The following is a 25,963-nucleotide window of genomic DNA, read 5'->3' as shown; positions in this document are numbered from 1 at the left end:
CGTGACAGCACTTTGTATGTCATACCAAGGTAGTAGCTGCACGCGGGGATCTATGGCAGGGCTCTGTGTTACACAGGGCAACAAACCTCTGCGACCAGAATCCTGGTCAGCAGCTTTGTCTCCTGCAGAGGAATTATTCCAAGCTTTTTCTGGCAAAAAGAGAGGCTAGAGAAAGTGACACCAACTTTCCACACATAGTACCTCCTAGATTTTGGGCTAAATGATACAGTGATAAACACATAGAGACTGCCAAAACTCTGAACACCTACTAATGCTGTGTAAGATGGAAACACAGATAGGGCCTGTATTGAATGTTGTTTAGAATTCAGGGTAAAGCATGTGAGCTGTACAGGAAGATGCCCAGATGTAGGTCTACTTTCAAATTCTACCTCCTAGACACTGACAGACTGACGTTTTAGCATATGAAGAAAACCATAGAAGTTAGTCTAAATCTAGAGTCCTCTAATCACAGACCTGCTGTAGTCCCAGTGGCTTAGAAAAACAGCCCCAGTCCCATTTCCTGCTGATCAATCAATTTTTATTTATGAATAATAAAGCTGAAAACCTCGCAGACTTTAAAAAAATCTTGACATTTGCTTTACATGCCGTGAGAGGAGCTGCAATGTAGGAACTCAGATGTATTTTGAGACAGACAGACAGAAAGGTAGAAATTCAAATCAGTTGTTGCAAAATTACCATGAAAATGTTCTATTCCAGCACAATTCCTCTTTCACTGTGCTAGCTCACTTGCTGCAATCCTACAGTCAGATCTGGGCAGGCAGATTCCTACCCCCTCACGTGAAAAGATCTGTAAATAGTGGGTGAAGTTAGGCAAACACATAAGTCTTTGCAAGATCAGGGCCGTAAAAACTGAAATTTTGATGCATAATATTTGTAAGTACAGCTACATATACAATATTTATACATAAAAGTCATTCGTTATGTTTTTCCTTCCTAAGCTGCAAACTCAATACAACAAAAATCCTGGCAGTCTCACCTCTCTTCTTAGCAAATTTTTAATAGCTGCTTCTGCAGTGATACCTCTCTTACTATGACTTCACTGTTTTTACAAAATATTCTAAATATTATTTACTAGTATGTTTTGAAGTATCGTAAATAATTAAACAAACAACGCTGTCAAAATAAATTTTGAAAAAGGGCACATTTTCTGATGGTAAACCCTTGTTCCTTGCATTTTATCATTTTCACTTATTTTCTTAGTAATATACAAAGTCCAACCAGCTCTCTAATTGGTCTTAATTTGAATTTTTTGAATTTTGAAGAATATATAACTCTGACCCTTGAATTTGCACCCACAGGCAAGCTAAGCTACGAATGAGTATCATCAATCAACATACTAAACCTGGTTAAAAATACTTTGTGGACAAAATGTATTTGTAATGGCTTTATCTGTCATTGTTTTAGATCTCTACAAACTCACGCAGGCAGGCATGGGTACCTATGCATAATGCCAAGCCCAAGCCCAAACAAGGTGTGATTGAAGAATCTTGAAAAATCTTGCTTTTTAAGGGAAGATTTACACTCTTGAGTGAGCTTTCTGCTCACCATCTGCGTTAGAGAGCTTTGAGTGGGTCAAGTATGCAAGGCTTTTCTCCTTGACTATGAAAACAAGAACCCGTTCCCCTCCCCGGATGCATACATAATGACAAGCAGCGTTCTCGCACAATTCTCCCTGATCCAGTGGCTGAAGTATTTAGAAAATAAATGAGAAAATTGTAAGACTTTGCAGCACAAAACATGGCTCCTACCCCCAAAGTCAGCTAGGGCAGGTAGAGTTGTGCCCACACCACGACTGTGAAGCCGGCTGTAGAGGCCAGCTATTTGAGTCCAGGACAGAAAAAAGATGCCCCCATATGTGCCCTGGCACTTGTGCTCGGGCACATGCGCGCATGCCCTAAAATGGGGTTAGGAGCTCTGCTTACCGCTGATTTTAAGCCTAGTTTTAAGACTGGATTTTAAGACAAGAATTTTCAGCTGTTTGTAATATTGCCTAACTTTTAGTCCATTAGACTGACATTTTTCAATCTGAGTATCTGAATATGGCTGGTTTTACGTTTCAAAAACACCCTCACATACACAAACACTTGTATAATGTATGTGTATAGGTTTGTATTCACACACTTCCACATCCACAAGAGAATTTCTGAAGTAGTATCTAACTCATCTTTTCTTAATCTCTTTATGTAGATTTCTCAGTGAAATTAATTAAAATATTTACAAAAATATCTAAACAATGCATTATTAAATTGATAGGGTCCAGCAGACCCATTTTAGCAGTTTTTTAACAATTTACTAAAAAAAAAATCATTATCCGCAAGTTTAAGTTGCAATGAACAGATGGATGACAAACGTATGCACAGATGAATTTAGTGACAAATCCATGCATCTAATTTTTATGCTCAAAACATAATACCACAGTGTCAAACATAATCCCTAGAGAATTCTAGTGCTGGGAAGGGCACCTCCTCTCATTTTACTATAAAAATGACCCTCGATCGGTGACAACTCCATCTAAGCTACTCCCCGTGACAACGAGCTCTCTGACCTCGATGTGTAGCAGTGCTGCTAGAAAAATGGTAAGGAAAAATTGTGGCTTTCTAATAAAGAGACCCCAATACCTGGCTGAACTGTTGCTCACCCTATGCCAGTTAACAGAGAGCTCCCTGCTGACTTCAAAAGACTGGCCTTTTGCAATTGAGGGAAGACCTTTGTAGCATTTCTGTCAAGAAAGAAGACGTCAGGACATCCCTCTCCATTGCATAGGTGGAATAAAAAAATTAAATGTGATGCTGGAAAGAAATAGAAACATCCTCTCTTACTGCTTCAGACCTTGCTTTTCCCCATATCTGGCAGCAAAACAGAAAGAGTTTGGAGTCAGCTATACTGTCTGTCACCTCAACAGGATCTGTAATGAATTTGCACATTTTACTCCAACTACTGTATGTCTAATCAGAAAAAGATGTCCCCATATCTCCCTGATCTAGTGCCAAATAGTAAAAGGTGATTCCTTATGTTAACAATTTCAGCAGAATGGCTTATTAAAACCAGATTTTAGGGTATTATAAAATGCTTAGAAGCCCTTTAAAATGTCAACCAGGATCCCCAGAGACTGCGTAAAATGTCAGCCCAGCTCAAGCGCCTGTTTTAAGCAGAATGAATTAGCAGCGTGCTGTCGGAGGTTGTTATCCAAAACAATCAGTTAAGAGGGAAAACATCAAGCTCTCTTTGTACTTTCTATATGAAAAGGGCCATTCAGAATGATCTTGTAGATTTCTGAAGCTGATTATTTAAAGACAGGTTTAACCAGGTCTACTCTCAATTTAGAAACAGACCAAAACTATTACTGCCCTGTCCTCAGTCTAATCACATCATACACCTCTGACCAGTATAATCCCTTTTAACCAGTATAAGGTTATTTTACCATCAGCATAACCAATTTAGCCTTCTAATCCTGTCCCCATAACTAATCTAATCATCTCATACCACCCTTTTAATCATGGGTTAATATCATCACATCTGCCATCCACAGCCAATACATTCTGCCTCTCCCACCAGTTTCTCTCATTTCCACTCGCCCCCTGCTAACTTTTCATAATTCCACTCTAATCAAGCTAAACTTCAAACCACTCACCAGTCTAAACTCAGCATATTTACCAGCCCTGCAGCTGGTTAATGCTGCCATTACAATTGTGCTACATCTCTCGAGTTGTCTGCAAAACCAATGAGACCTGCAGCCCAGGTAAACGTGTTCCCTGCTTAAGCTTTTACCCACTAGCCTGAGGGACGCTTAGGTCCTGTAACACAGTCTTTACCAGTAAAAATGCAACATCTCCAATTTGAAAGAACAGTGCTCTGTCATTCTTACCTAATATCTTGCTGATATTGGAGTTGTGCATGTCAGGGAAGGCTTGAAGGATCTTCCTCCGTTCATCTTTAGCCCACACCATGAATGCATTCATTGGGCGCTTGATATGGGGCTCATTGCTACCACGCCCTCTGGATTCCCGATAAATTCTAGACTCTGAAACTCCTGCACTTCCTAATAAGAAAGAGAAAAACATTCCAAGCTTGTGTTTCATTATGCAGCTTCCTATGCCATCAGTAACCTACGTCAGGTGCTGCACATTCAATGAGTCCGTGTTCACAATAGGTTAACGGTGTCTTCTTTTTACCTGAAGCAGTAGGAAATACCGTATATTGTACGTTGTCTAGTTTTTAGTTATTCTATTGATTATCATATAGTATAGACATGATGAAGAGTTTCAATTGTTTTTTTTCAACACAAAGCATTAAACAGCTTTTCTAAACCCTCTTTTACTACTTAATAACGTAAACCCAGCACTTACCAATGTAGATTTTCTTTTTACTTTCTTTACCAAATGCTGGTCATGTTATGTTACCTATCTTCTACCTTTTTTGTGATGGGGAGTGATATATGACAACATCAGGTGTTTCTTCTTAAGCTATTCTCTAACGAGCAAATGAACATTTACACATCTGCCTGTTTTTGTGCTTACCTCTCCATAACAACATAAGCAACAGCAGAGAAAGAAACAAACATTACACTTGCTTCATCAAACACAGAAAGTTGCTACAGAAGCAGAGCGTGCATCACCTATGGATGATCGGGTCTGTAATTCATGGACTCACTGTGTGACCTCATTTATCCCACATCTATTTCCTTCCTTTATTCCCTTTTACCATCAGAAATACATTCTTGGTTCAGTCTTGAGAAGTGCAGTGTACAGAAAAGAAGGCTAAAAATCACCTCCAGACTGAAAACACCACACGATGAATCATTTTTTCCTGCCTTGTTTCATAGCCACTTAATTGCTAACCGCTCTTACTCCTCACAGGCCTCCAAAGCACTTGGATTCTCCTCCAGATCCCATTGACATGTACACACAAACCTGGAAATAAGGATAAGCTACTTGTACTGACCGTCAGAATCTCCACTCATGTTGAAATCCATCATTGCGTGGCTAAACTTCCCGTCTTCACTCTGTTTTACTGCCAGTTGCTGAGTCAGGGTCTCCAGTGTTGTTTTGTCCTGTATGGGCAAGACGACAGGATTTGGATCAGGAAAATTGTTAAATATTGTAACTGGAAAGTTCATAGGTAATTTAGATGGTTGATAGGGAAGCTGGATAACAATTCATTCACAACAGTTTACTAAGCCAGGTATTTAAGAATACATAATAATATTTTTTCTGGAAGAGATATGGTTGCACACTCTACCAAGTCCTTTTTAAAACATGCTTATTAGCTAGTGATGAGCAAACTTCATAGTGTTGAAAAGACTGGTTTAGTTAGGCATGATAAAATTGGCTGCACATCTGAAGAATACTTCAACTCTCTCTGTCCCCGGGACCACAAAGCTGGACTGGAAGTTTAGATGATACAGGCTCTTTCACAGTGTATTTATTGTTTTACTCTATTCCCAGCCTGCAATCAAAGTGCGGAGACATGGGTGACTTTGCCCTTTTTCTTTTTTAAAAGGCAGTATTTTAGGAAGCAGTCCATAGGGAAAAAAACCACCCTGTAGTTCAAACTTATTCAGGCCTTGGGAAAGGGTCAGCCTGAATTAAGCATGATACTCGGGCAGCAGCTTGTGTTCTTGTCCAGACTGTTTGCCCAACCCTACTAACACCCCGTCCGTCATTCATCTAGTCAGAACTATCTGTGAACCCTGGATTGCAACAGGCTAGTGCGTGCTGCCAATTAATCTGTCAGGCTGCAGCGGTGTCTAAAGACATTGCCAGAACAACATGCCAGGGCCATCAATTCCAATGTTCTCTTCAAAACACCTCGCTTCCCCCTGAGTTGTTTGACTTTACAAATACAAAGGTGTTCCATTTTCCAACTGTTTTTGTTTTCCCAACGAATTTTACTCATAAACTTTCTATCTTCCTGACAATCATACGTTTAAAAATAAATCTTTCAGGAAAGCAATACTACCATTTCAAAATGTTAGGCACTGTGCCTTTTGCAAAGCTAAGAAAATGACACGATACGGAATGATAATAAAGTGGCTCCAGTCGAAAAAATTCTTTTGAGCTTTTTCCTGAAAGAAAGATTGCTGTTTTGTTGCTCTATTCCACTCCTGATGACTGTAAAAGATCAACAAACTAAAAAAACTTTCAGATTTCACATGGCAACCAGAGACTTTACAACTATTCTATGCAGCCTAATAATGTCACTGGGTTGCATTATAGAAGAAAACAGAAAAGAGAACAATACGAATAGAAAAACTCTTCCCGCGATGTCATGTCCCTGCATCTGCAATTCAAAGAACAGTTCAAATTCATGTAAGTCATTTCACAAAGATTTTCTTGAGAGAGTTAGAAAGGAGGCTAATCTGCCAACTGCATACACTCGCACAGTTTAGGGAACATGAGGTTAACTTTCCTTCTCCTCACATTCATTTTCATTGTGGATCCCTTCTGCACTCCTGGTGCTCTGTCTATAAGCAGACACATCACCACCGAAACTGTGCAAGACGAGTTATCCTCTCGGTTTTTGCAGGAAAAGCTCATGCAGCAAAGTCAGCCTATCACAAGCAAAAGGGTTTCTGTAACACTTCCAGGCACAGCAGATCCAGGAAGCTTGGAGAAGCTTCGAATAAGCACCTGAACTAGTCAGGCATTTAGCTTTACCAAACTCTTTGATCTACCGGTTTTAACTCAGCTCTCATTTCCAAAGCAGCCTGTCAGCAGACAGAAAGTCAGCAATAAGTTCACTTTGTATTTCTTCCAAATGGATCTCAGCTATATAATGCAAGTCAACAGTTTTTCCTGAAAAAAAATCTATTTACCGTCAACTTCATAATGATGGAGTTCAAAAGTTTTTCTGTCAGAAATAATTTAAAAATGCTGCCACCAACTTAAAATACAAAAGAACATCTCTTGTTGGGTGTATTATGGGGGAGGGGAGTTTTTCTGTTGCAGACTTTTCTTGAATCATGTCTAAACCTCTTAGAGAAACAGAGCTGAGAGCGCAAAGGGCACAGGCTTAACAGCTTTTTCTTTATGCAGTAAACGCAGCTGTTGAAGTCAGAGGCAGTTACATTCAGAACCACACTCTGCCCACATGATCTGATTGAGTCTTAAGGTCAGCGAATACTCCGGCATGCTGTCTGCAGGGTACACACCGGGTACCACTCGTTTATCAGCGTTTGACTTAACGAGCCTACAGATGCTCTGCCACTATCCATCTTGGGCAAAGGTTTGCGTTTTGAGGTACGGCCACGTTAGATGAAGTGAGAGAGCGCAGGCATGATCGGAGAGGGCCTGTGAAGGAATGCCAGATGAGTGCGGAGCTCCCAGGCTGCGCTGCTCAGCCCCAGCGCCTGGAGGTGGCTCTCCGGACAGCTGAGAGGTGGGTGAGCAGGGAGACCACCCTTTCAACACGGTGACAACGTGCGCCCTGCTACCTAAACACAGAGAATGACAATATAATTCAGTCAGCAACGATAAGGTGGTAGTTAAAAAGAACTTCTGCACAACGCTGCTCTTGAAACAGAGGATGTCAAAACAGCCAGCATTACTTTTCTGTGTTGATGCTTAGAAATGTTTAAGTTTAAAAAGTACTCAGGCAAGAATAAGTCGAAGGCCTGCTCTTCCCTAAGCCTCTGCAACAGCATTAGGAAAGCAGAAAGAGATCAGCGACACGCTGGCAGGCTGCAAAAGCCTGACTATGTGGAAGTAGTGTTCCCGTTTCCTGTCCTACGCTCTTCCCATTAAACACACGGCAGCTGATTTTCCCCAGTGCTGACATACAGAAATGCTTTTACAATTACCAAATATTTGAAAGGGGCTAAGCAGCATTCCCATGTTGTTTTGCTTGAAAGCATTCAGTTGACGACCTCCTGCTTTTCGTTTGATGGAAGCATCTCTTCACCTTTCCTACAGAGTCTTTCAGTTGATGGAGAAAATATTTATGGACGCTCCAAAGAAACAAAGGAAAAAAATCTTTTCTTCCCTGACCCCAAATAAACTGGCAACTTGCTGACATTGCTAGCCCAGCCTCCTCTCACAGAACCTGTTTAAGAACTTCAGACAAGAGATCCACAACGGTTTCAAGTTTATACAAAAGGAGGATCTGTTTATCATCATTATCTTAATTCAACAGCAAATTACACATTCTTAAAACTGCCACCACTCCGCTGTGTTGGATTAGCTGTGTAAACAGTGGCAAGCTCTGGTACCATCCAGTGATAACAGGTGGAGTACATGCATGTGTTGGGTTCAACAGCACACTTTAATAAAGTAGTTGTGATACAGCACTACAATTCAGGAGGCAGTGGCACATTCCTGCACACTACGTTGGAGTATGCCTTAAACTTATTTTATCATTATATCAAGCTCTACATCCAATTGTCTTGCTGGGCAGGGAAAGAAATGGGGAAGAGAGTTCAGCTGATGAAATCGTACATGCTTTCAGGTTTTTAAAACGACAAGAAAGTAACCAGAGTCATAATCCCTTCGTTTCAGATTTGCCCCACACCCCAAAGGTATAAAATGCTATTCATCCTATGAGCAATGCACGAGTGGCATCAATTGCAGCCTAGAACCAATACTGCTGGGAAGAACAGGCAAGGCTGGTCCAGACCCAGGGAAGCACTGAGAAGTCTTGCTTGTGAGACCTGCTAAAAATCAGACTGCATAAAGCAGAGAAACAAATGGTAAGGAACGCTTCTGCTCTTGCAGGAGGAGAAACAGGGATGTCTTCCTAAAGATGAAGTGATTCCTTTTCTTCTAAATTTCTGAATTTTGGATCAGGCCCCAGAAGGCTGAAAGACATCTTATAAACATCTTTTTCCTCTATGAAGAACTTCGGCAGAGGTTGGGAAAAACTATCGTAATGGTCATTTCTATTGGATTATAGGAGAGCCTCTCCGTAGGGGCAGTGAGAGCTCTGTTATCTGGATCATCTAAAATTGTAATGGGCAAACCAGAGAAGATAATACTGTAGGGAACAATCAATCCCACAACAGCCCAATTGTTCAAAGTATAACCAGAGAGGTTTCATCAATAGCCACAATGCGACGTGAAGTTTCTAAAACTTTATTAACCAAAGAAAGTAATCTGCTGGAGAAGATCGATTTGCACCACAGCTCCTAGCAATGTTCTAATTATATTTAAAAGAACAATGAAAAACACATACACACATGGAATGTGTCATCTAGAAAAAAATATATATAAAAAATGACTAAGCACTGCAAGTCAGACTCAGTTTTGTGGTCAGCTGCAAAAGTTACTTGGCTCTCTGTCATGGATAGCTGTCATAGTTTAACAAAACATTGATCTAAAAATGACAAGAACTTGGTTGCAGTCTCTTTCATAGAAGAAACATAAAACAAGAAGAGTCAAAACATATGTAGAACAGCCTGATAACGTTTGCCAGAACTCCTCCCACTACCATACAAACGTGAAGCAAAACCTTGGACGGTTTGGGAAATAAAGACGTGCTGATGTATTTGCCTACTCCCCTCTGACCTCACTGCTCCTGTCTTGTGCTGGATGATGGTACCAATGCTCAGGGTGCACCTGAGACCATGCTCACGCCTCCACTCCTGAAGGACTCCACAGCTCTTCCAGAATACTGTGAATGCTGGGCATATGGCAACGGATCCCTCCTCCCCCTCTTTGAGACATCCTTTTGGCTGGGGTATTTGGCAAACACTGACAGTACTCTGAACTCCGTTAGAATTGTATTTTGGCAAGAGCTCTTTTTCTGATTGCATAATTCAAGGTTAGCAGTTTTACTGAAGCAGTCCACTCTCCACTTTTCTACTCCCCTAACGCTACTCCCGTTTCCCCTGATAGGAGTATTTTTCCTCTTTCCAGTTAGATGCCCGCAGAGATACAGCCAGTGTAGAACACCAGAGGAGGAGTGTTCAGGCACATCTCTTCACATTCCTGCTTTTCTTATTCCAAGTGAACTGAAAGGCCAGGCGAAAAAAATGCATTTGTAGAGTAGCTGGAGAGAGCCAAACACGGTTACATACGGACTGCAAGGAGAAACTCGCTCATCAGTTCGTGCACCTAAGAATTACAAATACACTGATGGACAGAGTGCCTGCTACCTTTGCTCCCTTCAGTGTCAATATGTAAAAAGAAACAGATGGTGGCCTGTTATTGTCCTTTTTAGTGTCCCATTTCCCCCCTCCCTCTCCAAGTGCAGTTTGTCCAGCTATTTACCATCCTGCTCTGTGGGAAAAATTCCCACATCTAAACTCTAAAGGTGGTATTTTCAAATAGACTGAGTTTTGTTAAGCTCATTTTTATCTTAGATTGTTGAGCGGGGCCTGTGACACCATCTAATGTGGTTTGTGGCCCTAAGGCAGAAGTCTTCTCTCAGCAAACCCCAGTAAATATCAACTGTTCAGACACATACCTTGGTCAGTGTGCACCAAATCTTGAAGTACTAGGCAGATTAGCTGCTAGGCTATTATCCCGCAATGAAAGTTGACTTCTGTTTATGACAGAAAAACATCTTTAATTATCAGACACACTGGTGGTGCCAGGTGTTATCCATTCAACATCATGCTATTTTCCTTAGCTCTCCAAAAAGGTGAAGAGTCTTATCCTACATCTGACATGAGTGAAGATTTTGTAGAAGTAATCTTTCTGTGCAATTCCTCTGCCTCTTGCAAGAATAAACATCAGAATAACTTGTGTTATAAAATCTTCATCCACAGCCTTTCAAAATGTGGAAAACATGAGGTAGGTAGGCATTACGGATGACAGAGAGCTGGAAGAAGTTAGAGGAACCACTGGCAGTAGTGAGAGGCGTGCCCAGAGGTTTGCACATGATGAATTATTTGCAGTCCAGGCTCTACTCCTGCATACTAATGCCATGGTACTTCAAAATAGGTACTGTGCACACTGTCTATGTCTCAGTCCAAACCACATTACAGTCCAGATCAAGTTACGCCTATAACTGCTGTAAGAGAATTTCTGGCTCTTTTCTGAGGGATCTTCTATTTAGATTTAGTTTTTTCTGTGTAACAGATCACATTGCCCAGGTGTTTTGCACTCATCAGTGAATTTAGCCACAAAATTTCACAAAGAAGTATTATTAACTTTGTTTACCAGATGGGAAAATGAGTCACATACATACATATTAAGTGACTTGCCAAAGGTTCCTTAGGAAGACTGGTAGTTTCAGGAATTGAAACCACTCCCGAATCTGATCTAAAAATTATATCCTCACGCTTATAATTTCTTTGTGAGTGTGGAATTGTGACTCTTGCTGATAGCACATGTTACTAGGGAAAGCCAAATAAAATAAAAACAAGAGCAATTACAGATCCGCCGTTACAATGGACCTTGCTTAAGTAACGCTTGCAGGGCTGTAAAACTCATAAAAAGCACATGCATGAAATGATAAAATAGAGTGAGACTTTCAAATGTTGACTCAGTAATTGTTAAAACCCTTCTGGCTGCACAATTTTATAGTCTTCTACTGTACTAATGAAAAGGGAAGAAACAACAAAGAAGGGTTTTAGCCTTCCAATTATATAAACTCTGTGGACCACCAAAGAAGATGAAAGATTATTTATAATGTCACAGCAATTTATCATTTGGGAGATTTTTTTTTGTTGTTGTTGCATCAGAGTTGAATATGAAGAAACAATGCATTCACCACCCCCTCAGCTCTTTTAGTCTTGCTTATCTGAGATCTCTCTTTTTCATGGAATGATCCACCCACAGAACCTAAAAGCAGCATTAGAAGCAAGAAAATAACATTCTTTATTTGTGGCTTTTCCTGATTTTATGGTACTTCTTTCAGAATTATTACATTCAGTCTTAATCTGGGCTATATCACTTGGTAAAGGAACCACATCTTTTGCTTTACAGTATATATTCAAATCCAGATTGGTTCAATACTGCCTGGAAATCATTGCCTCTGATGTGTAATCTATATGAAGTGCTATATGGACTCAGTAGAGAGGTGCCCTATGAGGTGCGACAGGGAAAAAATCAGATGGATCAAGTAGGCCCAGGCATTTAACTGCCCACCTCTCAGGAACAGAACTCCAGTCACAGGGGGAATTTGCTGAAATTTGTATAGACATTTTCTTTGCTGTATGTTGTGGATGTAGGTCTTTGGTTTCTAAGGGCTCTCAGGTCAGTACCTTTCAAAGCACTGAAGACAAGACAGAGTCCACTGAAATAAAAAGAGGAAAATCCTCAATAACTGAGCAGCGGTCAGGTCCCTAAGATTTTTTTTTTTTTTTTTAATTCTTTATTTGAGAAAGAATGACTTCCTCAGTAAAATATATTATCTGAATTAGAAACAAACTGATGGGAAGTAGCAATTCTACAGGAAATGAGGACACTGAGGTCCTCCTTTTCTTTGGCTATGAGCTCTGAGAGGTAGTGCAAGTCAGGATTTTTAAATGAAAATGCAGGTAGGGCTGGCCCAGCCCATTACTTTAAAGAAGAAATTAAAAGGAAAGCAAAAGCAAAGCAGAATGATGAGAAACTGCTTCCTTCCTACAAAAGTTTTTACAGTGCAGGCATAAGCATCAACCTCAACTGGATCCAGCTGTAATCCGCTGATTGCAAATAGGTTAAGAGTTACATGACCCAGTTTCTCACCTAGACTGCTTTCTGGGCTGACATGCTCTGTAACTTTGCGTGAATTGTTCAGTCGCTGCACCTTAGTTTCCCCAACTAAGCAGGATGGAGACCGTGACATTTTCCCACCATTGTGAAGAGTTTTGAGATCTCTGGATGAAATCTGCCGTGTAAATTTTAATGCAGGATTTCACAGCCAGTCAGAAAGAGCTGCTACAACTGATCAGCAAGGCAAGAAAGGGTTAATTGGGGAAGAGAGGTGGTTCACCAAAACCAAAACAATATGAAAATCACAACCCACACAGGATATCCTGGGAAAGAGGGTCTATACGCACATAAAGAAAAAGCAAGAACAGAGTCTCTGCTTTCCTGGCAACTGTTTATTAAACAATGGGTGCCTCAACGGCGCAGCAGCATTACAGATGTATCGACTGTTCTTTTCTGGTTTTCCCTAGGAGGTATTAAAATTATGAAGGCTGCTGTACCTTTGCTTACATTTCTTCCAGCCCTAACGAAGAAGTTGACGTGCTAGCTGGGCTATCTCCTAGGAAAAAAACCACAACATTTTCCCAGTCATGCAGTAAGGCTTAGCTTGTCTACTCGCCAGCATCAGCATCAATACAATTAAAAGTAAAGCTCTGCACCCCCAAAACATACTAGTGGCTGTTTGCCACACAGCTAAGTGAACACCTGCATACCAGGACAGGCAGAACAGGACAGGCTGATCCCCCAGGAGACTAAGTGGACACAACTCACAGAATAATCAGACTCAGCCTCTGTTACACTGAAGAGCACTCTATTGCACTGACGCTGGTGCCCATGAACGCACTGAAAGCCCTAGCTATTGGAAGCACGTGATTATGTAAAAGTAATAATAAATCTCAGGAAGTAATTAGCTCTCCTGGCTGTAGGGCACAGCTTAGAACTCAAACGCAAAGACTCAAAAAGCTCAAAAGACGTAACAAGAACTCCAAATCAATTGTATGGGTTTTTTTTCAGGAGGAAGCTGATCCATCTTTATTGGGCTTAATAAAATTTCCACTAAGGTATAAACAGCTGCAGTCCTCCCTGATCCACACTAGCCTGCGAATGTTTCCAATCTCTGCCCTTTGGAGTGAAAAAGACTTAAATTCCCATTCAGACATCAGCACCTGCAACGATCCAGGGTTCTTCCCTTGCCTCTTTGCCTGCTCTTCTCCTTGACTTCAATGGGAGTTTCATGCACACATCCATGGGCAGAATTTGTCCCTCCCTCTGTATGTTTCATTTTTTATTAGCCAACCCTGCCCATGCGTCTCGCCATAATGATGTACTAAAGACACACACGCATACACACTTAATTTTTCTTTGAAAAACGTATCTGGGCATTTAACAGATGATGGTCAATCAGGGAAAAAAAGAGGCATTTTAAAATAAAGAGCTAAAGTCCTTGGGGGAATAAAAAAAAAATCATCATTGCAGAATCTTTCCCTCCCATGCGTAGGCACTTGCTAACTGAGAGTAGTGGCACTGTGACAAAAGTAGCAAAACCAAAGGCAGGCTTTACTAAAAGAATAGGGGGGAGGGGAAGTCTTCCACTGGCCATCTGTGAAAATAAGGCATGTGGCCATTAATGCAGAGGCTGTAAATATAAATATACACAGGCGCCACAAAGCAAATGGCAAAAAAAAAGGGGGGTGGGAGGGGAAAAAAAGGAAAAAGGAATAAACTTTCAGCTGAAGCAAATCAAAGTGTTTAATGCTTAGTTACCAGTGCTGGGGAAAACCAATTTTGATCTTTGCAGTGTGCAAACTTGACATGCGTTTTTAATTAAATTTGAGAAAAGTTTCAGAAGAAATGACAATAGATACAGTAGCCCTGTTGAATAGAACATGAACATGAATGATCCTGTTGAGCCTGCTGATTGGACTTACTGAAAGGCTGACATACTGGGTGATGGATGGGTGATGACATAATACCTGCTTGCCTTCCTGTCGTGCTTTTTGAAAACTGTCTGCTCTGTGTTGATAGCATTAACAAAGAGGACTGCAACCCGCATACAAGAATTTCTGCTGGCGAAGAACCGCAGTAAGACAAAATTAGGAAGAGGGTAGGGCAAAGGGTAATAAGAAGGGGACATACAGTTGTTAGGATAGTATGTTAACTTTTGTGTTGTGGGACTGTAACAGTCCATTGTCTGCAAGATACTCGGCTGGTCCCCACCTTGTATAATAACAATTCCAAACAGAAGGATCTTTGCTCACACTGCGAGAAGAGAACAAAAATACTACACTGATCATCTTTCCTAGTGTTTTACAGGCCAGTGAGGAATAGAGTGGGCTACAAATTACAGGACATACATATATTAGCAGTCTGCTGAACTTGCAGGGATAAGTGTGTGTGTGTCTGTAATATCTGTGGGTAATATAGCCTCTGCTAGTCACTGGGAATGCTCAAGTATTTTTCCAGTAAAATACTACAGAGATTATGAAAATGGGCAGGTTTTAACTCTTACAAAGTGATTTGGTTTATGATGTTAGTACTGCACCTCTGGACTTATTTCCAGTGGGTTTCTCCTGTTTGGGAAGCCCGGCTTGTGTCAGGTCCTCTTCTTCCCAGTTTCAACCATTACAACTTACTGACTCTAGTCTGACCCACGGACTGCCAGTGTCTGCAGCAAGCATGGGGTCATACTCTGTCTTACCAACACCTCTCTTTTCTCCTCCTCCCTGCTCTTCTCTCCTCCAGTTTTTTCTCGACTTTCTGGTTCAAATTTAACCGTTACGAGAAGGAAAAAAATGTTATGAAGTAAAATTTTCTACTGCAAGAGACATTTAAATCCCACATGTTAAACCAGCTCCTCCTTATGCCTTTAGTAAAGTGAGCTCCAGTGCTTTATTTCTCAAAGACAGCAGGATCTGCAGGTTTGAGATTCTTAATCTCCCCCTCCTCCCCGAGGGGAAGGCAGGGACAGAATTCATTTCAGCTCAGCAGATCACAGCAGTTTCTTAAGAGTTAACTCTGCTATCCCCATCCATCAGGCAGCCAGCGAGGCATCAGGAAGGAATGATGGATGTAAAATTATTACAGGGCTGCCACCCGATATACTTGCTGCCATTTGTAACTAACGCTGGAACTGACACACTTTTTTCATTATTAAACATCCACATTAAGTCAACATTGGTCACTGTCATTTCATGTTTGGCACTCTCTTAAGGGGAAAAGGGAGAGGTGGGGGTGGGAATGGGGAGGATGGTGGGAGGAGGGGTGGGTGGGAATGGGAGGAAAGGCATCCTGAACCCGGTGTTCCATAGGCATGAGTAATAAATAGGCTCCTGCTTACAATGCTGGAATAAATATTGTTACAAATAGCTCTTTAGTTACAGCCCAGCAGACAAGTGCCTGTCAGAGCCTTTTAAAAGGACACACTCCAGGCAGTAACAGGGAGAACTGGTATCACAGGTTAAGAAACACTTCAGCACAGGAGGTATACGTATTCAGATGCACTCATCTCAGAGCATGCTACGAGTGTGACTGCGTCCTCCACGTCTGAAATGACTGTGTGGCTGCGTATACTTACACAACTGTCCTAGCCGCTGGCACCGTTAGCAGCAGGCATCAGCATGCAGAAACCAGCACCTGCGTTTGTACCACCGCACGCAGACACGTGCTCAAATACCTGCTTGTGTGCCCCCTTCCTCCTTTTTTACAGTTACCAGGGTACATACACAAATGTTTGAGAGTCTGTCTATAGTCAGAAAATTACTGGCTAGCTCAGTGCATGTTTGTGCTGTGTATCTCTGAAAGAGTGCACTGTAGGCTTGTATGCAAGCACACACATGCTGGCTCTTTGTGTTTGCGTACATCTCCTTTGCAGAGGAACAGGCAGTTTTGGGGCCGAACAAACAGACTGGAGTCCACTTGCTGATGCTGCCCATTGTGGTGTTTGCACCAGATGACAATCTGCGCTCTAAGCTACATGTATAAAAGGTAACATTGTTTATGTATAGTACATATCAAGCTATAATTAACTGTAGATGACAATTACAAATAAAACTATGCTCCTGGGTTTCCAAGAAACCAGAAAAACATATACACACACTTCTCATTTATACATGGAAATGTTTCCAAGAAAAGTAATGTAAAAATATGTTTTATTGCATTTGCAATTAAAATAGGTTTTAGTAAAATCCATGTTCATCATGATGCTCATAGTTTTTACTGTAATCCTCTGAAAATCAAATCCCTCAAGATGGTCCAAGTTGGATGCCCATAAAGTGACTCACCTAAATCATCCTAGCCATTTTAAAAAATCTTTTCTCATTTATGACTCCTTTTATACAGCGTCTCTCCAATTCCACAAAATTCCTGTCTGACTACTGCCTTACAGCTGGCAGGTCTGGCTGTCCACAGGGATCAACCCAGCTGGGAACAACAGCCAGATAACGGCTCATGTGCGGAGAAAAGCCCCAAGAGCTTTAACAGAGACTCACAAAGGTGATTTCCAGTCCTGAGCTTGCCTGGCCACCCCTGGCAGATAAACCCCTACCAAGAGTCTGATATACTCGTTCAGAACTGCATAGAACCTGCCTTCACTGGTAGGCTGTGACAGCAATTCACACAACAAAAAACTCAACAGGTCTCAGAGAACCGTAAGACACTACAGCTACGCTAGCCACAGCAGCAAAGAAGGGAGGAAAATTGGGGATAGCCCCAGACGGGTGTTTGTTGCCTGTAAAGATTGAGATCACTCTACAGGAAGGAGAGTGATTTTTCTCCTGTACGTAATTATAGACATAATGTACATTTCTAAGTACGAGTGTGCCCACAGACACATAGCTACGTTAGGCTAACCCTCTTTTAATTCCATCCCCCACCTCAAAATCTCCCTGTCAGGGAGCAAGCAGTGAGAAAACAGAACACCCCAGGAGTTCAGGGGGCTGCCTCTAAGTCCCCCGGCAGGACCCGGAGCTTCTGAAGGGAAACCCTCAGGGGTACCACTGCAGCACTCTGCTTCTCACAACCCACCTTCCCAACTATTTCTTCTTCTTTCCCCTGAAAACGGGGAAAAGCAGAATAAAATTAAATTCAAAATGGCAGCACTTGCCTTCCTCTCAAATCCTGCTCTTAACAAGAGAGAAAACTTTAACGCACTAGATCAAACAGCCACAAACTTTAGAGAAGTTGGGGTGTTCGTCTGGATCTGAACTTCACAGCTGGCCAGTCAGTGGATGGCCTAGAGCATACACGGGGAAAGGAGAGCAGGTATGTAAACTTCACAGCCTACGTCTTTTCTTCTGTTGGGTCAAATGCAAGAGACAGCACAGGAGACCCTACCACAAGTTAAAAAGTGCAACTTCTTAACTAGTGCTTAGTGGCTTAAGTGGTCACCCCAGCAACTCAAATGCCATTATAGTCTAGGAGAGCTCAAACTTGGTCTGTCTCCACTTCAAAAAATAAAATAAAATAAAAATTAAAATAAAATAAACTAGTGTGCCCCAATAAAGTTTTGGCATTTATTGCTGTAGAAAAATTTTCTATTGAGCAAGCGATTTTTTCTTCCTGCTACCTTGTAAAAGAACTCCTCTCTGCCCTCCACGAGCCCACCAAGAGGCATGAATTAGAGAGGAAAATAAACTTCAACCGGGGCTGAGGGTGAGAAGTGAAAACAGAAGGGGTAAGGAGAATCCCAACAATAGGAAAGTAACAGAATAAAGTGAATGCAGATGGTTCCACTCCTGTTACTTAATCAAAAGGCTGTGCAGAGTCACTAGAGCCAACATAAAGTCATGTGTTAGAACAACAGCTGATCTGTATTAAAGAAGATTAACTCGCAATGCCATGGTGGAGGGCCTGGGATTATTTTATGTACTTCCACTGCCGAACAAGCCGTCAGCACAATTACTGCCCTCCGATGTGAATGACTGATCTGTAACCACAGCTAAACAGCATGCTGCTTAGGGGCCTGGGTGCTTCATGAAGATGAATTTCCATACCATCAAAGTGCTTTTAATGGGCTTCCTGATCCAACCACAAGGCCTGCTTTGCAAGTATATAGAACTCAGGATGAAGGCTTCCTGTCCAAAAGGATTTGGTCGGTTGTCACTTGACAATTCCCAGCCAGCACAAGGGAGGAGAGGGGGGAGATAGGTAGAGTTGTCTCTGCTTCGGAGGATTAAAAAAAAAAAAAAAAAAAAGGGAAAAAAAAGGGTACAGATGCTTTCTGAATGCAACCAACTGCTGTATCCACAGCTGAATTCAATGCGCTTAACAAATAACGGCAATTTAGCTATGCTTGCGAGGAATAGCTTGAGTCACTTTGCATTAGCATCTGGCTGAGTGTTAAAGTCATTTCTACATGGGGAGCAGAGAAAAGAAATTTCTGCTCCGAGCATCCTTTCAAGAATGCTTAAATATTTGAATATAAATTCCTTTGTGCCTGTGATCACTTCTTCTTATATCTGACACTCTGCTTTTCCCTTTTCCCTTCTGGTACTCTTCTATGTGAAATGCCGTAAATATGCTCCATCCCTCTCTCTCTTTCTCTCTCCCCATACCAGCACTCCTATTCTTCTAAAAGAGATTGTATGTACTGCCAGATACCTATTACACTGACCTCCTTTCTCCTTCCCCTTCCTCTCAAGAAAGTGCATGAAATTGGAGTCATTTCTACACCACTTACACCCAGGATAGGCTGATGAAAAAAGTACAGTAGTGAGAGACTCACATGTACATTTAACATTCATTACCCAGACTGCTGGCTTCTCACAGCTTATTGATCAAACTCCATCTAAAACCAGGGAAAATGGAAAGCTATCCAAATTAGCAATCTGCTCATTCTGGACAATATTGTTTGACTCACAAGCTTCCTAGGATGACTGACTTTCAAGTTTCTGCTAAAGAGCTGATCATTTTTATTCATTCTATTTATCTGCCTATCCCAGTGATTCACACAAGGCCTTACAGTGAAAAGCCACTAGAAACGGTTTCAATAAAATTCAGTTTACACCAAATGCAACAGCGGTCATCTTTGTTGTACTGCAGGACAAAGGCTGTATCACCTCAGAAAATACTGCAAGGGAAGAGATAAATCGAGGAAAAAGTCTTGCTAAGCATATGATGTTGAGACGCACACAAGAGTTTGGATGTATGTCTTAGGTGGCAGTATTATAAGAACAGCTCACTATAAATGTGGCAGCGAGGACTGGCAGGTCTATTTATCCTCCATAAGCCAGAGCAGCGCACAGAAAGACATCAGGTATTTCCAGAGAAAAGCAGCGAATCACCACTTTTTTGACATACGCGACCATTACAGTACATACAAATTTTACTAGAGAACATTCAGTTTGTCGATATTCTGTTACGGTGCAACTTCACAGGCCAGTTTGGAAGTAGAAGGTGATCTAAGGCCCCTACGTTCTGCTGCTTCTAAGTTTCACTGCAAATATTTGGTGCAGTTTGTGTTGTCAATTCTCCATTTTTACAATTTTGTTAAGTCATCTAATGTGACATGACAGTGATACATTGCAATGGTCATAAAATATCATATATGACAACCTCACAAGGCTAAATACCCAGAAGCTGAGCCCGAGTATCAGCAAAGCTTATGTTCCTAAAGAAGCTTGAATATTTTCAAATCCAGCTCATCTCACAAACACATGTAAGCATTTCCATAAAGCAAGATTTCCACTTAGACCCAGAGATTTCCAAGATCACCTTCTCATAATACACATTGACAGGCTGGAACAGAGAATTAGTGGCCTCCAAAGTTCTCTCCAAAGGGCTTTAACTATCTCTGCCTCCTCCCGCCTCTCCCCGAGGGATCTCCAGGTCTCTCTCCCTTGTCAGCTTTTGGTTGTGGTTTTCAATTTACTTTTCACTTTTTTTGAAAGAAGCAACTATTCTGTTTAAATATGGGGAATAAGAAAATAGAGCAAGAAAAAGGAAGGAAAAAAAGGCAGAAGAACCTATGTATCTGTAAGAAGAGCCACAAGCAATCTCTGACCCTTTGCAAAGGGAGTCTCGGAAACTCACCTTCTCTGTCCTGCAGTTATTGAGACCCAGGCTATTCACAACAGCCACCTTCCCATCCAGCACCTGTTGTTCCCTCCGAAGTTGCTCCTTCATCTGCCGGGCCTCCTGGATTGCCTTAGTAACAGCATCGTGGTCATTTAAATAACCTGACGACGTGATAGAAGAAAGGATATCTTAAAAAAAGAAAGTTACAAGAAAACACTTTAGCTTTCATTGATGAAATGCACCAATAGTTTATCATTATTAATGAGAAAGAGTTAAAAGGTAATGCCCAGAAACCTGTCTGTGCTTTGCAATTCTTTTATTGTTATGATAGAGCCACCTGGATAGAAAGCACGAGAAACCTCAGTGCCAACATCATCGTCCTGATATTTGATCCCAGTAGTTTCAATATTGCCTGGTGCTGCAGAGGTTAGCCCTGTGGTCTGTATGCAGCAGGACGTAACCGGCGAAGAGTTAGGGGAAGCTTTGATCATGCCAGCAATCCCAAACTCTTAAAAATAGACCATTTCATTCTTCCCCTTCTTAAAACTTGTGAATACATTAAAATAAACCACAGGTGGCGGTGGTTTGCTATAGATATGAAATGCATAATGGCTGGGAAGAGAAACCTCATCCACGGAATGCTCCCCACCACCACCTGTCATTCAGAAATGTATAAGAAACACGGACCTACATTGCCATTCCTATTCATGCTGCTAATAGTAGGTCAAATGTCCACTGTTTTGCTGCAAATTCACAGCCTAGGGCTTAGCCTTGCTAGTCACTGAATTATTTCCTTTTAAAATGTTACAAGCATCACCAGCACAGCTAATACTATTTAATTTTAAATGTGACACTTTGTCATTTTTTTCCTTTAGCGTACTGTAGATTATACTTATTATGATCTGCATGTGATTTGTAGGATAGAATACTGATGGGAGACTCCAGGCCCCAGTCTATTTTTCAAACATTAAAGGAGAGGCTAATATCTATCAATCTCCCTCCCCCTCCCCACATCCCCACACGCGCGCGCACACACACACTTCTTTCTGTCTTTTAACTAGGGCATAAAACCGGCATAAAATGAATCTGTAATATGAAATTGCCCAGAAAAGGGACTTCTGTTTGTGACATGAGGCTAAATCTAACCAGATCCATTGGTGAATTGTGACAGATGGAGGGACTGTGAGACAGAAGGCAGGCACTAATCACACACAAAATGACCGGCTTGCCTCAACATGTTCCATGGATTCCAGCAAACTTTACACCCTAATCCATTTTTAGAACAAAAAACATCTGGGCCATAAATCCTCTAATCTGCCAAAACACGCTATTAAATCCCATGATTTGTTGAAAAACACTAAGATTAAAGAAAGGAAATATAAAATGGCTAACTGCCGTGTTAGGAAAGTGTTATTAATACTCTTTCTTTGTCTCAATTATGAATGTTCTGTTCCTAAAGAGCCTTGTCTAATCATGTCAGATTACACATCCTTGTTGTATTGCTAGACTCTTCTATCTGATCCACTGATTGCCAAAAAACGTAGGACATTGTCTTGCTGCTTAAAACATTTCAGGGGAAGAAGCTGATGTCAGATTAGTTCAGTGCTGCGCTGCTGTCAGGATTTTAGTTTGGTTTGGGTCTTTATTCTTGCTTTTTTCGATTGCAGACAGAATGGGACTGGTATTCCCGTGTTCCTTGGCGCACAAAAACTAGACAGAAAAGTTTCTGTGTGGTTTGATTGTTGTTAATTGTACTAACAGTTAGCTTTCGGCTAGATACCCAGGAACCCTGAGAGTTTTATATGAAATAACTCGATCCACATTGCTTTTATCAAATGACCCAGTTCAGTAACTCCCAGCCAATGGAATTCCAGTAATTCCAGCCTTCCCAGCATAAGGAAGGATATAACCTGTGCCAGCACAGTGCTACCAGCTGATTTTTTTTTTTACCTCCATTTTATCAACTTGCTTGGTTTCTTCCCCACTTTGCATCTGTTACTGATCAAGCTTGCATGTGGTCAGAATAAATTACAAAGGAAGCAAACAAACAAACAAACAGTAGTATTACTGCTGGTTGTGCTCTTGATTAGGCTAGGTATAATACTTTCAAGCTGTAATAGAGCCGAATTCGCCTAGGAACTGGAATTCATGCCCTTCTTCAGACTATTTGGCTTTTCCTGAATACTGCTATCTTTGAGACAGTTTGGCACATGACAGTGAATAAAAGCAAGCACTCCTTATGTTTTTCAGTAGCTGCCAAGATGCTGGTGTGCAGGGAAATGATTAATATAGAAGCGAGTTGAATGTAAATTATTGTTGTTTAGGGTAGGTGGTGAATTATTGACAGAGAGGGGAACTGCATTACATAAAATGCACTTAGTTACAAGGATTGCCAAACTAGCATAGAGATATTGAAGATAATGGCAAAGGGCAGAGAGGAGTTGTTTCTGTTTTTAGTACATGGACATATGCCTGTTCCCAAAAAGAAATGCTTGGATTTAAAGTCATACATGAAGCCATGACATTTGTGACGGCTCAGTCTGTAGCATAATTTCAACACTGTAAGGGTAGCTCTAGAAAAGGACTACAGATCTGTACGCCCGAATGCAGCTGCACTCTTAATCATAGGAGGCTGTAAGTTTATGTCCTCCAAAAACAACTGAACAATACATGGGCATTTCTCCACGCCATGGGAACTGAGCAGCCTGAAGAACTGCTTTCAGAGAATGGTTTTAATTTGAAGTTAGTGACAGTGAAAAGTGACAGCTGAGCTGCATCCCAGCGAGGTGGGGTGTGCACACCTAGGACAGACAACTTGTGCCTTGCACTGACAGCTCCAATCGTTCAAATGGTGGAAGCAACTGTCTGGCAAATGACTGCATGCTTCCCAGTGACCTTTCCTGGAGGGATCCAACTCTCAAGGTAAAAAAGTAATCCAGTTTCTCTACCATTTTTAGGGACCTTAGTCTCTGCTAAAAATGCTATCAAAATTTTTTTTGTGGCGTAGCTCCTGCTGGAGGGTGACCTGAAATCGTATGCGCTCTTTTTTAAGATCGCCAAATGGTTTTAACGTGGTGATGAGTTTTACTTGCTGTAACTTCGGTTGGATCCGACCTAGCAGTTAGCAGGAAAAGACCGTAGAGTGTTCACAAGCCTTTCATTCTTCTAGTCCTCCATTAAAGGACAGACCTTTGTTAGAAGTAGGCTATGCCTGTCCAGCTCCTGCACCACAGTTAAAGACTGCTTATCTTATAGATACAGTATGCACAGAGACAGTGCTCAGCAACCTCAAAAAGTCACTTTCTATATTAGTAGCTGAGAGATACACAGCAGTGAACTCTATGTCATTAACAATAACTTAAGTATGTTATCTTTTGCTCCACAGTATTCCATGGTTTATTAATGGTATAACACATTAATTCTTCTTAGAAGAGTGACCTTTAAAGCTCCATTCATCCTCACAGCTTTTATCCAATTACATTATCACTCATTACAGGTACAGTGTTTCAAAATCTGCATTTTGTTAAAAGAAGTAAATTGTGGGGTTCTCAAACCTATGAAAAATATTAGGTGTGTAGGCAAAGAAGATTGGAAAGGAGAGAACAAGAGATGTCCTGCCACTGAAATGGAGGTCAGATGCTTAACTCCACATCTAACATCTAAATGTGATGCTCACTCTATTAGGGACAAAAAAATTAATGTGAAAAAATTGAAACTCAATGCATTGAACATGGATAGCTGTAGGGCCAAGCAAATTAAAGATGAAATACATTATTACCTCCCACAGTTAAAGACTGTAGGGCTAATAATAATATATGCATTAACAATTAACAATGTGATATTTACAAAATATTTATATAATTGTAACTTGTCATACCAAATAAAGTTATTTTCTTTTCTAAAAGGCACAGAAACATATTCTCTGTCTGATATACGTAACTATCATCAATGTTAGCAATAATCATGTATGCACGGTGGGAGAGCAATACAGTGGCAGCTAGATCTGTTTTGAACTTTGGACATAACTATGGGTCTTCCTGGTGTCTATGTAGGTAGAATATGGACTACAGAGGGCTTGGAAGAGACGCATAGAGACACAAAAAAATTTTACTACATAGCACTGAGATATCATAGAAACAGCTTCTGATAGGTTTGACTTGTGGCTTCTTTTGTTCTTTGTGCCATCTCTGAAAATAGCCAGCAGGAGATGTTTTAGGAGCAACAGGACACACTGTAGCAAAGGTACAACAATCTACCTCACTTAATTCCCTAAACAGAGCTTGATTTAGACCCTGAAATCTTATTTCAGGTTATATTCAATCACTTCATGGAATAAAACGCTTCAGTTAGAAGGATAAAGAATGAGGTGTGTACACGTTTTACTTAGACACACAAAGAACAGTCCCTTCAACATATCAGTCTTGTAGGGTCACCACTAGGACTGTTATTATTTAGATGGTCTTTAGGCAAAGAGGTAATTTTGACAGGAGGAAGATTTAACACTGTTTTGTGGAACAATGTTTAAAACAGCCAGTCAAGACTTTTTGCAAGATACATCATCAAACTTGGTTTTTTGAATGAATCTGGTGATTGTTTTGCTCATTAGACCAAGGTAAAATAATGCTCCATGCAGCTTTTTAGCGGACTAAGGATTAAACCTGTAATGTTGCAAAGATGTATTTGCACATGTAGACTTTTAACTTAAAGGGATTTTTTTAAAAGTTTATCCATCGTTTTCAGATGACATAGTACATTCTCATGGGTCTTTAATGCCTGCCATTAGACAGGTCGCTGTCTTTTAATGTATGCCGTTAAACAAACAGCATTTATTAACTTTTATTGATAAAGCAGTACCCGAAATAACACAGGTCTTTGTTTTCCAAGCCTGTAGAAGTTAAGATACTCCTCCTGAAATGGTAAGCCTGTGGGAGTTTCTCTACTGACATCAACAAATGTAGTATTATGACCAACCCGTGGCAGCTCATAGACTACTGTCTGGCACTGGCTGATAAATGTCCACTTTCCAATAACATCTGTTAATCGCTATAAGGAGGGACAAGTGAAACTGAGCTTACCTATTGTGTTAGCTCTGGCCGAAGGACTACCTAATGTTGCTGGCACGGAGGATTTTAGTGAACTGGCCCCACTATTTATTCTCAGAGTTGGCATATGAGGAGAGGTGGGTGATGTGGGAGACTTGCCATCAGATGTCTTGGGTTTGGCTGAAAGGTTCAGAGGCTGGGCCACTTCATCCTACGATGAGCAGAAGAGAAAATAATGTTATTAAAAAACTGCTGTTGGCACAACACCGTCCAAACAAAGACAGTTGTTTCCAGCTCATATGAACTTCTAAACCC

The 25,963-nt window shown here is 41.1% G+C and overlaps 1 protein-coding gene across 3 annotated transcripts in view; it reads right to left on the bottom strand.

Annotated features, from left to right (window-relative positions):
• Window positions 1-25,963, bottom strand: part of SOX5 (SRY-box transcription factor 5) — a 253,266-nt gene that overhangs the window by 5,975 nt on the left and 221,328 nt on the right. For 2 of the 3 annotated variants that reach the window (XM_059816031.1, XM_059816030.1), the window contains exons 9-12: window positions 25,682-25,859; window positions 20,622-20,767; window positions 4,963-5,071; window positions 3,887-4,060 (exon numbers count right to left, since the gene is read on the bottom strand). In XM_059816031.1, the coding sequence (XP_059672014.1) occupies window positions 3,887-4,060; window positions 4,963-5,071; window positions 20,622-20,767; window positions 25,682-25,859 (607 nt within the window). The remainder of the gene's footprint in view (window positions 1-3,886; window positions 4,061-4,962; window positions 5,072-20,621; window positions 20,768-25,681; window positions 25,860-25,963) is intronic. The other variant, XM_059816032.1, reaches the window with a different exon arrangement.

This window comes from Gavia stellata, chromosome 4 (assembly GCF_030936135.1).
Source record: "Gavia stellata isolate bGavSte3 chromosome 4, bGavSte3.hap2, whole genome shotgun sequence".
In the NCBI taxonomy this organism is placed as follows: Eukaryota; Metazoa; Chordata; class Aves; order Gaviiformes; family Gaviidae; genus Gavia; species Gavia stellata.
Note: the sequence above shows the minus strand (reverse complement) of the source record. Positions and strands in the feature narration are given on the sequence as shown.